Source organism: Gadus chalcogrammus, chromosome 6 (genome assembly GCF_026213295.1).
Source record: "Gadus chalcogrammus isolate NIFS_2021 chromosome 6, NIFS_Gcha_1.0, whole genome shotgun sequence".
In the NCBI taxonomy this organism is placed as follows: domain Eukaryota; kingdom Metazoa; phylum Chordata; class Actinopteri; order Gadiformes; family Gadidae; genus Gadus; species Gadus chalcogrammus.
In genome coordinates this window covers 15,092,122-15,107,810 of record NC_079417.1, presented here as the reverse complement: position 1 = coordinate 15,107,810, position 15,689 = coordinate 15,092,122, and the positions used below count along the sequence as shown (strand labels likewise).

The 15,689-nt window shown below is 44.9% G+C and overlaps 1 protein-coding gene across 1 annotated transcript in view; it reads left to right on the top strand.

Annotated features, from left to right (window-relative positions):
• grid2 (glutamate receptor, ionotropic, delta 2) overlaps nucleotides 1-15,689 on the top strand; it is a 472,475-nt gene that overhangs the window by 398,376 nt on the left and 58,410 nt on the right. Inside the window, exons 10-11 of the mRNA XM_056591936.1 lie at nucleotides 1,353-1,550; nucleotides 2,614-2,926. Coding sequence (XP_056447911.1) covers nucleotides 1,353-1,550; nucleotides 2,614-2,926 — 511 coding nt within the window. The remainder of the gene's footprint in view (nucleotides 1-1,352; nucleotides 1,551-2,613; nucleotides 2,927-15,689) is intronic.

Genomic DNA, 15,689 nt, shown 5'->3' with positions numbered 1-15,689 from the left:
AGACGGCGGAGCTGAAACTCCATGCCAGACGTGGGCGTGGGAACACTTTTTTCCCTGTATGTTTGTGTGTGTTTGTGTAGTTTTGTGTGTGTTTGTGTCTGTGTGTGTGTGTGTGTACAATGGAGCACTTGGTGTGTGTGTGTGTGTGTGTGTGTGTGTGTGTGTGTGTGTGTGTGTGTGTGTGTGTGTGTGTGTGTGTGTGTGTGTGTGTGTGTGTGTGTGTGTGTGTGTGTGTGCCCTCGAGTTTGGTTCCCTGTACCAGACACAGGGTAAATGGAGGTAATCAAAAGGTAATCAATGAAGCACAGGAGGACCCCGAAAAGAAAAGGGGGTGTTGGGTTACGAGGAAATGAGACGGAAAGAACGAATCAAGGAGGCTGGGCTCTTAGTTAGATATGATCCCAGTGAGTAACACCCGAGCTAAGGGCTGGAAGTGAATGATTTTTTTTTTTTTTTTTTTTTTAATCTAATACAACACGCTGAACTCAGCAATATATGTGTTATTTGAAATGTTATATACGTTGATAAAGTAGGTTCAAGCATGAGCAAATGAAGGATGCATGCTTGCTTCTGTAGAGCAGCAGGTCTTAGTGAGTCCCAATAACAAGGTGTGTGTGTGTGTGTGTGTGTGTGTGTGTGTGTGTGTGTGCGTGTGCGTGTGCGTGCGTGCGTGCGTGCGTGCGTGCGTGCGTGCGTGCGTGCGTGCGTGCGTGCGTGCGTGCGTTTATGTGTGTCTATGCGTATTTCTGTCCGTGCATGTGTTGTATAGTGGGTGTCCTTGCTTTGATGGATGGATGCTCCTAGCCAGACTGGGCCTTGGCATGCAAGTCCAGCTCTAGCCTAATAGCTTATTGAACGGTGGGAACTAGCAAGAATTAAAGACCGCCAGGTAAATGCATTCACCTTGTGTTGCTGAGTCTGTGTCTGTGTGTGTGTGTCTGTGTGTTTGAGTGTATGTCTGTGTCTGTGTGTGTATGTGCTTAATGTGCGGCTGGCATCAAGTCAATAATGCACACGCATTACGTCATAAATTGGAGGAACAGATTGAGCCTGGAACCTTCGGCCTTCGAACAGGGTTTTATTTGAGAGAAGAGGGAAGCAAGGAGAGAAAGGACAGTGACAGACAGCGAGAAAGACAGTAGATGGATTACTGTACCCTTTATTGTTCTCCCATCGCCACTCGTCTTTACCATGTTTACAACATGCTGCAATGCATTCCTCACACATTTACAAATGTAAGGATCGGAAGGCTGCCAAATTATTTTTTGATGAATTGATTTTGTTCAATGCTTTATTGGTTAATTGATTGGTTGTTTGACTGGTTCATTCATTGGTTTACTTTTGTTTTGTAGGAGGAGCCATTTGTGATGGTGTCAGAGAATGTTTTGGGGAAACCAAAGAAGTACCAGGGGTTTTCCATCGATGTTCTGGACGCACTTGCCAACTACCTGGGGTTCAAATACGAGATTTTCGTGGCTCCGGACCACAAGTATGGCAGCCTCCAGCCTGACGGCATGTGGAACGGCCTGATGGGTGAACTGGTCTTTAAGGTAAGGACAAAACAAGCCCATCCACTAATACTTACTAAGAACTACAAACTGTGATAAACAGCAGTCCTAAAGGAAACATATGGGTTAGGTGAATGATACCATCAATGGTAAATTTAGGAAACAACCAATTAATTATCAAAAAGCACATAGACAGACTGGAAGGCATTGATTCATGTTGATTTTTCCAGTTTGGTCCCAGCAGTAAGGCACAACAGAATGCCCTATGTATTAGGTGTGTCAAAGATCAATTTGAGCCCAGGCCTTATTGGAAATCGTTTGCATTCTTGCCTGTTTTATTTCTGCAATGTATTGCATATCTTGCAGTAACATATTGCATTGCTACAAAGCCATAAGACAAGTTAAAGTGAATGTGACACAGCAAACAAAACAAAAATGTACGTCTCTAAAATTGAAAGCATTAATATGGAGGTGTAGCATCCAATCGAAGTGTATGCGAAATATAGACAGCACGAATATCTTTACCTTCTTTTCATTAAGTGAATGGGAAATAAATAAAACAACTATTGATCTGTTTTCGGTTCTCACATGGGAACAGTTTTGACCGAAGGCAATTCATGGAAGTCCAGCTTTTTCTGATTCAGATAGCAATCTTTTAGCAATCTCCTCAAGACACAATGAAGCTCTCTTGAAACCAATGTGTCTCTTTGAGTACTCTGTTTTGCTGGATACAGGATGACCAAAACATTTTTTATAGGCTATATTGTATTGTTTTGATAACCTTGATACAATGAGACACATATTAAATGCCCAATTGTCTTGAGATTCACAACTGTGAATGAAACCATGCAGGAAAACTGTAGCTCTGTGTATATGCCTACATCACAATCACATTTGGACCTTATACTCAATAGGCTACCCATGCAAGGAATATTACCAAAATACTGCTGAACAGGAACTTTATTACTGTTTAAACCTGAAAATATTTAGACATTTTCAATTGCATACATATCCCATGTCAGAAAAACCTTCTAATTCCCCGAAAAATCACAACCAAAATTTTTATTTTATTTTTTTGAATAAAAAATATTTCTAACTCCGCCAGCGAGCCGACGTGGGCCTGTCGGCGGTCACCATCACCCCTGAGCGCGAGGGCGCGGTGGACTTCACCACGCGCTATATGGACTACTCGGTGGGGGTGCTGCTGCGCAAGGCGGAGCGCACCGTGGACATGTTCGCCTGCCTGGCGCCCTTTGACCTCTCGCTGTGGGCCTGCATCGCCGGCACCGTGCTGCTCGTGGGCATCCTGGTGTACCTGCTCAACTGGCTGAACCCCCCGCGCCTGCCCATGGGCGCCGTCTCCTCCACCACCCTGTACAACTCCATGTGGTTCGTCTACGGCTCGTTCGTACAGCAAGGTAAGGGGTCTGGGAGAAGAAGGAGGGGGGGGGGAAGGGAGAGAGAGAGAGAGAGAGAGAGAGAGAGAGAGAGAGAGAGAGAGTCTCAGCTGTGATCCTTTAGAGGAGTCACTGACAGCCACACGGATCCCTGGATCTGCAGGCCCGGTGGCAGGTACCAACGGCACAGTGTGTGTGGGTGATTGTGTCTGTGTCTGTGTTTGTTTGAGTGCAAGAGAGGCAATGAGAGAGAGAGAGAGAGAGAGAGAGAGAGAGAGAGAGAGAGAGAGAGAGAGAGAGAGAGAGAGAGAGAGAGAGAGAGAGAGAGAGAGAGAGAGAGAGAGGTGTTCATTAGTGAGTGCTAGCAATGGGGAGAATGAAAGGGAGTGTGTGACTGAGTTAAGCCCAAAGCAAAGTTAATCCCGGCAAGGTGAGGGGTCGAGAGGGAGGGAGTGAGCGAGCGGGAGAGCGAGAGGGTCCGTTAGTGAGTGCTAGCAATGGGTGAGAGCAAAGGGGAGCGTGTGACGGAGTTAAGCCGAGAGCACACGGGGGAATACACACACAGCCCCGCTACGTTTGCGCAGCGTTCCAAACAATGTGATTCTATTTTATATTTTTTTGGGTCAAGCGACAAAACATGAAGCGAGAGTCGCACTGGGTGGGCTTTGGGCTTACGAGAGAGTCAGAGAGATGGCAAATGTGGGCCAACTGGGTGACGGCTGGCGGAGTACAAAGTCCTGCGTTGATGGAGTCGGGGATAAAAACAGGGGGGCGGGGGGGGGGGCGAGGGGCGGTGGGGGGTATGAGACCCACGCAGACACACGGAGCCAGATGTACGGCGTGGGGTTGAAGGCAGCAGGCTCTAAGAACAAGCTTAAGCCGCCAGTGTGTGAAGGAGGTCAGCGGAAGGCGAGGGGATGAGTCAATGAGATTGCATAATTGAAGCCCATGTAAAATCGCGGCGCGAGGCGCTCACCGGGAGTTGTCCCGACGATATTCCCCCCGCTGGAGTATAGATTGACCTTTGGTGTTCGGAGCACAATGGTGCAATGAGAGCCATAAGAGGCAGAGATTAGGCGCCCAAAATGGAGGCGTGGGGGTAGGGGGAGAGAATGTGGGGAGAGGGCAGGAGGGCGGGGGCACGTGTGATAGGCGAGAATAATGACTTCATTGTGGCCATCTCTCCGAGAGGTTCCAAGAGTCCATTTGTCTGCGCTAAGGTGAGGTTATCAGAAAATTGACAGTTATGGAAGGATTCAAGTTTAATCAGCGCTCGAATAGACCCACCGGGGGCACAAAGAAAGAGAGACAGAGCCAGCAGAAGGTCAACAGAGTAAAGCCTGACTTTAATGATGTCATTGTAGAGAGAGATGTGTGTATGCACACAGCGAATGTGTTTCACTGAGGGGGGATGGCGGCTTCAAGTGTGTACACATTTGCGGTGTCAGAATATGTATGAATATGAGAGGGAGAGGAGAGAGTTAAAGATGAGAAGCATTCAATTGTGTGTGTGTGTGTGTGTGTGTGTGTGTGTGTGTGTGTGTGTGTGTGTGTGTGTGTGTGTGTGTGTGTGTGTGTGTGTGTGTGTGTGTGTGTGTGTGTGTGTGTGTGTGTGTGTGTGCACGTGTGTGTGTGCACGTGTGTGTGTGCATGCAGGTTTTTTTGTGTGTGTGTGTGTGTGTGTGTGTGTGTGTGTGCGTGTAAGCGCACGCGTGTGCGTGTATGTGTGCACGTTTGTGTGTGTATAAGTGTGTGTATGTGTATGCGTGTGTGTGTGTGTGTGCGTGTGTGTGTAAGCGCACGTGTGTGTGTTTGTGTTTGTGCACGTTTGTGTGTGTATAATTGTGTGTGTGTGTATGTGTGTGTCGTGTGCATGCACTTTTGTGTGCGTGTGTGTGGCCTGTGACTGAACTTCCTCATTTTTGCTGGGCATCATTTTTAGGTATCATTAACAGGGCCTCATTGCTATGTAGCACACCAGGGATGCCCTGGGATGTGCAGCAGTTAGCTTCTTAAGCTACATTTATTACACAAATGAGGGGAGGAATGATTCTTCTGCGTATGAAACATCACCCGCCATGGAATAAGCAGTTGATGAGCTCTTTGGCAATCTGTAAATAATCCTCCATCTTGTGCTGTGGCTAATGGCGCTAATGATGATGATGATGCATGCTAATTGCAGTTTGATATTCACAATCGTTTCTCTTTTTAGAGGTAATTAACATTTTAGTCATGGCATCATTAGGGGGGGGGGGGGTTAAGGAGGGAGGTAGGGAGAGAGGGGAGAAATTTTAAAAAGAGCGAGTGAAAAAGTTTAATTCTTCCCTTCTTTGTGTACTTCAAATGTACTTCATTTTCTCTATTGCCCACATGCACATATAAACACGCATGCACACACACACACACACACACGCATAAGCAGACATTAAACACAAAATAACTAGATGCCTTTATTTACATTACCTTTGTAAATAGATAGGGAACGAAGTGTTTCTCTATCTTCTCATCCCTTCTTTCTCAATTGTCCTCCTTCCAGTCTTCATTTGATCCCAAGTCATTTCCTTGCTCCTTTTCACTTGTTGAATCCCTCCCTCTCTCCAACCCTCCCGCACTCTCTTCCTCCCTCCCTCTCTCCCTCCCTCCCTTCCTTCTCCCTCATTCCCTCTCTCCCTTCCCCCTCCCTACCTCCTCTCTCCCTCTTTCCCTCCCTCGCCCGTCCTTCCCTCTCTCCTTCCCTCCCCCATCCCTCCCTCTCCCTTTCTCCCTTCCTCCTCCCTCCCTCCCTCCCTCCCTCCCCTCTCTCTCTCTCTCTGTACCTCTCTCCCTCCCCTGTTGCCATCTGTATGTGTCTGCTGTCTGATCTAGCACTCTCTCCCCTTGCAGGACCACAGAGGTGCCGACAGATTGCCTGTCTGTTTGCAAAATCACTCCCCCCGACCTCCCCTATATCTCTGTCCCACTGTGTGTGTGTGTGTGTGTGTGTGTGTGTGTGTGTGTGTGTGTGTGTGTGTGTGTGTGTGTGTGTGTGTGTGTGTGTGTGTGTGTGTGTGTGTGTGTGTGTGTGTGTGAGATTGGGTCTGCATGTGAAGGGATGCAGAATGAGAAATAATTGAAAAAATGAATGTGCTTTCCAATACGTTTAGGTCTTAGTGAGCCAATATTTCAGTTTGTAAAGACACTGTATGTACCTCATACACCTCCTATTGGTATAGGAGGTATATGTCCTATACCTCCTTTTGAAATATTTTTTTTTCCTATACTGCAATTTCCTGCCATCTCAGCTCACTGGCCCGTCTTCTTCTTTCCATCCTCCTCCTCCATTATTTGCCCTTCTCACTCTCTCCATCACTCCTCCTACCCCTCCCTATTAAAATAGTAAATGGTAAATGCCCTACATTTTACATAGCGCTTTTCTAACCAGTGACCACTCAAAGCACTTTACGTTATTGCCGAATATTCACCCATACATTCGCACCGTCGGCAGTGTCCACCATGCAAGGTGACAGGCAGCTCGTCAGGAGCAGTTGGGGTGAGGTGTCTTGCTCAGGGACACCTCGACACTCCGGGGATCCAACTAGCAACCTTCCAGTTATCAGCCAACCCGCTCTACATCCTGAGCCACACGCAACATGCCCCACTTAAGACCCATGGTAACAACACATAACAGCTACAGTCAGGGAGATGGGGGGATGAAAGCATGACATGCTTTCATCGCCCCAGCTCCCTGACTGTAGCTGCTATGTGTTGTACCATGGGTCTTAAGTGGGGGCAAAGTATGGGTGTCATGTTCCATATTTGTCTTCTTTAACAAGTTCTCCCCGTCTGCAAGACTCCCATTGTCCTTCTCTCCCACTTGGTCCCAATTAATGTTATTGTCAGTAGAACAAAGAGGCTTGTGGATCACAGACACACACTAATGTTTGTCTCCTTGCTTTCCCAGTGTGCCACGGCAATGTAGCAATGATTTTCTCATCCTCTCTTGCTGTATCATCTCTATCACCTCTCACTCTATCGCTCTTTCTCTCTATCTTCTCACTCTCTCTGGCTCTCGATACCACCCTTTATTTTTCTCTCTATCTCAATCTGTGTCTCGCTTTCTCTTTCTCGCTCCCTCGTTGTCTCTCTCTGTCTCTCTCTCCCTCTCTGTCTCTCTTTCTCTCTCACTTTCCTGCACTGTCTCTCTCTATCTCTCTCCAACCCTCCATCTGTCTGTCTCTGTCTTTCCCTGGTGTGCAAAAAGTCTCTCTCTCTGCTTTCCTCAGATTTATTTTCTCTCTGACTTTCCTTACCGCTACCTATAACTTCTTCTTTCGGCATTCCCACCCACCAGTAACAAATCCTGATGTAAAAATACCTAGTCAATAAGTCATATTTTTACATCAGGAGTTCACTCTGAGGACTCTGAATCTGAATACATGATCCTTCAGGTGTCTGTCTCGCCAAACTAAGACTAAAGCACCATACTAAAGCATCAAAGAAATGTCTACAACCTTTCGATATCCAACCCAAACAATCAAAATATTTTGAAAAAAGATTTTGAACCTTTCAAATTATGGGTTGTTTGCATCGTTTTTATAGTTAACAATCAAACGTATTCCAATGCTCTCTTGCACGTACGTCTCCCTCTGTCTGTCTAGATTTCCTCATTAATTCATTATTCATTCATTTCACTCTCTTGTGACAAACTGCTGGGAAGCGATTCCTTTTGATACAATCTCTGAAATCCCTCTTTTCTTTCCCTCCCTGTTTAATTATTTCTCTCCCTCCCTCTCTCACTCTCCTGTGCTATGCTACACTCCATCCTCCTCTCACCTTCTCCCCCTTCCCGTCCCCTCCTCTCCCTTGCACTCCTCTTGTATCCCTCCATCCCTCCACTTCTCATTGCGGGATTGTCTTTCCTTTGGAGAGACTCTCTCTTTCTCTTTCTAGCTATTTCCCTTTCCCTATTTCTCGCTCTCTATCTCTGTATATCCCTCTCTTCCCCTTTCCCTCTCCCCCTCTATCTATCTATCTCTCTTTCATTCTTCCTTTCTCCCCATCTCTCTATCTCTATCTATCCCTCTCTCCCCCTTCTCTCTCTCTATATCTATCCCCCCTCCCCCCTCTCTCTCTCTCTCTCTCTCTCTCTCTCTCTCTCTCTCTCTCTCTCTCTCTCTCTCTCTCTCTGTCTCTGTCTCTCTGCTTAATGCCTCATCCTTCGACAGTTGATATCTTGTGCTGTGCAGCACTATGGATGGCAGGATGGATGGATGGACTGATGAAAGAAGGTGTTTATTCTACATCTCTATATTCCAGCAGAGCTGACCTTCATTCTATTCCAGCATAATGATAACCATCATTGTTATCGCTGTTCATTCCTCACTCTGTCTGTTATATGTGCCCTATGCATGTGTCTAGATGTATGTGCAGCGTAGGTCATGGTCAAAATCAAGAGAATCCATTACACAGAGTCCAAGCAGTGACTACCGCTGCCAAATCCACAGGCACACACACACACACACACACACACACACACACACACACACACACACACACACACACACACACACACACACACACACACACACACACACACTGACACACACACACACTCTCATAAGCAATTGTGATCCATTGACCCTGGCTATGAGTCCAAAGAACATAAAAGTAAATGTGGCTGTATTTCAATTTGAATATTCAAACTCTCATTAGAAATGTTTCCCTAGTCCTTTCATCAAGCCTAAAACACAACTCTAGCTGAGAGAGCCTGGGGAATTAGTTCAGTCTTGGTTTGAAGTTCAATCGAAGCCCGATCCATCCAGGTATCTCTGGCCGGACAAAACTGCCGGACATGCTAGCACCAACAATTTAGACTCCGATGCACACTTGTGATCACTTGTAGTAAAGTCATAAATGAACAGTAACCGGGTGTCGTTGATTCAATTGTAAGTCGGACCCTGAATGATTCTGTAATGTGATGTACAGACGGACTACACCTTTGCACAATGACAGTCTGTTAGAGGAACAAAAATCTTGTGATGAACTGAAAATAACAGCTTTCATGACTCCAAATAAACCTGAGGAAATCCTTGCTGAATAGCATCAATATATATAGCACAGATATTCGACTTGTGTATCGCACATTGAAAACGGAAAAACACTCAGATGTTGAGTGTGTCACTGTTCTGTGAGCTTCAATTCAGCAGCCGAAGGTCTTTGCACAGACACAGGTAGGCATAACGCAATATGCGTACACTATAATAATAGAGTGTGGTTCCGTGTTTGTTTGGCTCCCTACCCCTCACACCAACTGTGAACCTCACCGAGGGCCTCCCATGCGGCTCCCCATCGATGCCTCGCTCATAATTGCACCACTTAATGGTCGCTCCTGCTGGTTTAGTCACACGAACATAACCGTCTCCTGCTGTTTGACTAAAGCAAATATCACACTCTGTTGGCAACTAAGGCGGCAGTTGAGAGCCAGAGACAGAGAAAGTGGGAAACAGACTGACTGACTGCCTGACTGACTGATGGAGAGAAGGCCATTTCTATTTTCAAATGCAGGTTAATTTTAATGTTGACACTGCCGGTGCCAAAGCAAGACATTAAGTTATATTCCATTCAAGTAGACAGAATTTGGCACGCATCAACAATTTAATAACCAGTGTACCATACGACTCAATGATTCTTATATTATACTGCTGTGTTTACTTAGATAGCTCTGAGATGCCGTTTGTTTGTTATTAAAACCAAAATAAATAGACATATTAATGACTTCATTCATTCAAATAGATAATATCACCATAATCTCCATTGCTTGCATAGTCTAAATCCACATGATGATATATGCCATGATATATTGACTTAATATTCACCTAGCACTTAGTCAGACTTCTTTACAAAAGGGTTAGCATTCAAAATTCACAGAGAAACGACAGCAAACTAAGGACCTTTAGACCAGACATTGAACATGTTTTGTAGTTCCACAAAAAAACATTATTTGAGTGGGGAGGTGCAAGCAGGTGTGGCTGAGGAACATGAAGGCCTATGAATTAGTAATTAGAGAAGGAGGATAGAGCAGTGGGAGAGGCCCAGAGTCCTGGAGAGCCTGTTTGAGGCTCGGCCTGTCAGCCTCGTCTTTTGCTCACACAACAATAAAAAATAAAGATGAATGAATGCTGTAAAAGATATTCACACCAAAATATGATCTTGTAAATTGGGGCATAATAAGTAATGCTTTATTCTGAACTGTGGAGAACGTGTTGGCTGAATGACAACTTGTTGATAGGTCAATCGCCAATTCGGCTTTCAAGCTGTACCAGCTGGAAGGTTTTTTTTATTTGACATCTCAATATTTTCTTCCTTGGGCAACTCAATATCGTCATCGGACTCACTGGTTGCCATTGTGTCCAACAGAACCAGAAGAGAAGGGAATTGAAGCTGTTAAGGTCGAACCTCATATAAAGCCTGTAATGTTCGTTAAAGTGTTATCGGCTGATATTATGCATTTTCCAAACTATCTGAATCGGCCGATAAAAATAATGTTAGAGAAAGTATGTTTCTGGAATTTCTTTTTTAAATATATGTCGGTCGTTATGTCGGAATATCAGATTTTTCAATCAAATATTTGTATCAAATATTTGTATCGGTATCGGCCTTAAAAATCCTTTTTCGGTCGGGCTCTAGAACACACCCCTGGATTGGGGGCTGTTGGTTATTTGGTGCCATCTAATGAATACGTGTCCCCCTGCTAATGTCATTTCTATTAACACTGCCAGGGTGTGCGCTCATAACCAAACACCCTGTGTCGCTTTTAGCGGCTGTATGTTAGTAGTGTTGGCGTATCACCCGGTTTTCAAGCAAGACGTGTTGACAACTTTGCATGTTTGATTGACTGAGGCTCGAATGGAATGTGTGATTGTTCTCGTTTACTTTTGTCCCGTTGTGTACATGCATGTATTTCTTTAAATGTCATGTTATTGCACCTAAACAAATAGAGCTGAGTTGAGACCTGTGAAGTGGGAAGTCCATTTGTCAGTTCCTCAGAACCAAACTGTCTCTGCTCCACGTCACGTATATTTTCTACTTTTCTTTTTTTTTGTGCTGTGGGTCGCAGCCTCTCTGATTTGGCTCAAAAGGACTTCCTGTCTCTTTTGGATTCTTTGTATGAACGCCCAGTTAGGGGTTTTGAGTACCGTGTGGGAGCCGTGCTCAGACTGTGTGCCCTCACGGTATTGTAAGAGGCTTTGCATAAAAGCCTCCACCAAATGGCAGTCACTGTTTTACTTTGGAAATTAGCCATGTTGGACAAGTAGGGGAAGCAACTTCTTTGAATTAAATCTGGTGTCTTACCTCATTTGTGCTATTCCCCCTCTCACTTTTCTCAGTTTGAGGCATGGACACTGAGGAAGTAAGACGGGAAATGGTCTCAGTCGTGTGTCAGAAGCACGCTGGAGGAGCATTGTGTCCTGTTATCGAGGCACTCATTATGTGACAGCGAGGAAGGACATTAGTGGGAAATGGCGATGCCTTAATGCGCTGCTTCATTGTCATGTAGGGATACCCCTTGCACATTAGGGGGCATATTAGCAAGAAAAATGGATGGCAACGCGAATTGTTTATAGAAAAACGTTCTGTGTGTGTGCGTGTGCCTGTGGCTGTGTGTTTGTGTTTATGTATATATGTGTGTGCCTAAGCCTATGTGTGTGTGTGCCTGTGTGTGTGTGTCTGTTTTTGCGTGTACCTGTGCGTGTGTGTTTGTGCTAAGGTGATGAAGAAGCACAGAATAATTTTCTTTTAGTATTCAGCAGACCGAAAGGTTACCTGAAACTTTTGCAACTAAAGTAGTGGTGTGTTGTCTGAACCGCTGCCTGACTTGTTGTTGTGAACAGCTATCGATTATCGATGTTGTTTACGCTTGTTTTGCAGCAAAAGGTGATGGGTGAGTGAGTGGTCGGAGAGTTAATTAGAGCATCTAGGCCAATATAAATACTCAATATAAATACTAATTGCAAAAATGCCTTGAAATTCTCAAGAGATATGCTGTGTAAAGATAAAAGTACTTTTATCGTTTTCCATTCATATAGCCATTGTTCAATGAAGGAAAACGTATTTGCTACATTTGCTGTGGCTATTTATTGATATTCATTATGTTTTATGCTCCCATGTTTATTTAGTTTCTAGCTGTAACACTATAAAGGTTGACAGTTTCTGCAGCTTGATAATTAAAAAAAAAAATGAATGTGTCTCACAAAACCAAACAAAACACATTCATTTCATTTTAAGGAATGCATAATTATCAATTTACTGAAGAAAATTGGCAATTAGATAGTATACAAAATATCTACAACTTTTTCTAGTACCATCCACAATTATAGTTTTCAATCAAACTGGTCAATTAATATTTGTCTTTGGATTTTCCGCTTACACTTAACAATACACACTTCCATCTTCCTAAAAATGTGTACTTTCTCCTCAAATTACTTAGAATTGAACTTAAAATGAACTTAAAGTAACTACTGATTGTGATCGGCCCATTCTGCACCACACTTCAGTATGCCATAATTGGATATCTTCAGGGCAGAAGAAATATAAAGGCACAGAAAAGAAGTCTGAGCAGAAGCAGCAGGAAGCCAGGGAAAAAATAGAGATCGAAGAGGAAACATTGATGGTTAAATCGGGGACGAAGACTGAAGCAAAGGGTGAAGGCACAATGCAGTGGGACGAGGTGTCAAGGAATGGCGTGAGAGAGAAGCGAGCAAGAAAAAGAGTCCTGTGTTAGTTTACTCTAGGTGATGGAGGTGAAGGAGAGAAACATTGATCAATGTGTGTTCCTCTCCCAGCCCGTAGGACGTGGGATAAATGGTGGTGTGTTGTCGATCTTTCTTAGTGTGTGTGTATCTGTGCGCATGTGTGTGTGTGTGTGTGTGTGTGATTGTGAGTGAAGGTGTGTGCAGTGTGTTTATGTGTGTATGTGTTTTACAGCATGTGCGTATTTTTGCTCAATGGCACACACACACACAAAATTAGCTGACAGTTAGTTATGATTGTTTTATCTGAAGATCAAATTAATCTACTTCAAAGCGGTCCATCGTAATGAGGAGAAATCCGAGAGTGACATAGGGTTAGACAGGAAGCGAGAGCTAGAGGGATGCAGGAGAGGGAGAGAGGAAGTGAGAGGGCGCTGAGATGTGCTACAGTGACAGGAACAGGTGAAAGAGAAATAAAAAAAGTATGAGAAACAGACAAAGAATCTTAGGAAGAGGGAGATGGAGAGAGAGCTCGAGAGCGAGAAAGAGAGCTTGACACAGAAAAACAGACGGAGGGAGATGACAGTATAGAGATTTTAAATATGGAGAATGACATCATTTAAATTGAATATGAGCAACTCAAACACAATCACCATCAAGTAAAGCATGCACAAACACCCACACACACAAACTCAAGCACACACAAACAATTACAATGTCCTGGCCATGTGAAAATAGCTGAGAGAGTCATACGTGAAGAGTTGCGTTGGTACGCCAGCCATAGCGCTATTGGTGCCAGATGCTTTGATGGATCGTGTCACTCATCATCAAAACACATTTGCTGGGGGGTGATTTCAGCATGCATGCCGATGCATACGTGCACGTTCCATGAAGGAAAGAAATACTATTACCTGATGAAGATTTTTTTTACAGTGACTACATATTGCTCGGAATAATGAGAAAGTAAATAAGCAGTAGCGAATACGTTCCAAGACATGCCAATCATGAGGGACATAACTTTTGCACTTTCGCCACATTTAAAGATCTTTACTTGTTATTGTTCACCTCAAATAATACAGGAATATATATATATATGTTGTATACTAGGATATCATACTCAGTGCAACAACTAAGAAGGACACAAGGCCGTAAGCATTTGATATGCACTGCTTTAGTATTGAACTCATCATATCCCTCCCCCTTTACTTCTGTTGTAACCTTACAAAATCAAAAACATTTCACTGTCTCAGTATTCTCTCTAACACAAATTATCTGCATTTCCAAAGTAACGTTCAACAAATTATTATCATTACGGAACCAAAGCCTGAACTAGGGAAAGAGGGTAGACGACCTCAATTCCCAGACTGAAACCCGGGGATTATTCTGCCCCAATGTTGAGGGTCTCTAAACTACAATGACAGTCTATCAGGAGGTCGTCTGTTACTTTTGGGGTAAGTATGACCTGTAGGTAAGTCTATCACATTTTCTTGAGGTGAGGACACCGTGGGCCCAGGTTTCGGGGACAGGCTGTCTGGGGTCAGCACGAGAGTAGGTCTGTCTGGAACAGTGTTCATCTCTGAAGGTTTTTGCAGGGGTTATTCGGTTGATGGAAACGGTTCCGGGGAGGCCACCAGCTCCGGAACAATGGGCTCAGGTGAGCCGTCAAGGCGACCAGTAGTGTGGAGCAGTTGATCGAGGTGTCTTTTCCAAATGAGTTGGTCATTGGTTTCCACTGTATATGACACAGGACCTGTTTGTGCCACAACTGTCGCCGGTATCCACTTCACACCTTTGCTCTAGTTCCAGGCAAGAACCTTGTCTCTGGGTGTAAAACTCTGAAGCTTTGCTTTGCCTCGTCGCTCCAATTGAGCTCTCTCGTTAAGGTGTACAACCTCTTTTGTCTTTTTAGGTCTCAGTAGGTTGAGTCAGGTGCAGAATTGTCTGTTGAACATAGCTGAGGCAGGGGACACTTTTGTCGTGGCATGAGGTGTGTTCCGGTATGACAACAGGAATGCTCTGAGGCGCCGGTTGAGGGACTGGGTACATTTAGAGGACCTTAGAGCCTGCTTCATTGTCTTAACAAATCTCTCCGCAAGCCTGTTTGTAGCAGGGTGATAAGGCGCAGACTTGATATGTTGAATACCATTCTCTTCCATAAATATCCTGAACTCTTCAGACACTAGCTGAGGGCCATTATCACTTACGAGCCGTTGTGGTAGTCCAAAGCGACTGAAGATAGACCTTAGCTCTTCGATGGTTTTCTCTGAGGAGGTGCTCTTCATGACCTCAAGCCATTTGCTGTGAGCGACGACTGCCAAAACATGTGATTCTCTAGTGGACCCGCAAAGTCTATGTGGACTCTTTGCCATGGTTCTTCAGGCCAGTCCCATGGATGTAAGGGAGCCAGCTGCAGGAGATTTCTCCCTTTCTGGCAGGCACCGCATGACTTAGGTTTATCCAGGCCTGGCCACCAGAAATAACTGCGTGCAATTTCTTTCATTCGCACCACACCACAGTGTCTTGAATGGAGCTCATCGAGCATTTTCTCTCTCAATGGCGGCGGAATGATGACCCGATAGCCCCACAACAGGCATCAAGACTGGACTGACAGCTTGTTTTTCCTAACCAGGTAATGCTTTAACCTTGGTGACATCTTTCCTCCCCTCCCACAAATGACCATACCCAGAACCTCATACATGACCGGGTCAGTGTGCGTGTGTTTCTTCACATGAGCTGAGGTTACCGGAGCAGCAGTCACATCTTTGAGGTAGAAGATCTCTGCTTGCGTTGGCTCAGCGTCCGCGACAGGTAGTGGAAGCCTCGAGAGTCCGTCAGCATTGCCGTGCAGGCCCGACTTCCTGTACTTGATGTCATACTGGTGGGCCGACAGTAGCAGGGGCCATTGCTGCATACGGCTAGCTGCCAGGGACGGGAGGCCACTGTGAGGACCAAAAATAGAGGTGAGAGGCCGGTGGTCCGTAAGTGGAATGAATTTTCTCCCGAAAAGATACTGATGGAATTTCTTCTCTCCAAACACTATAGATAATGCTTCCCGC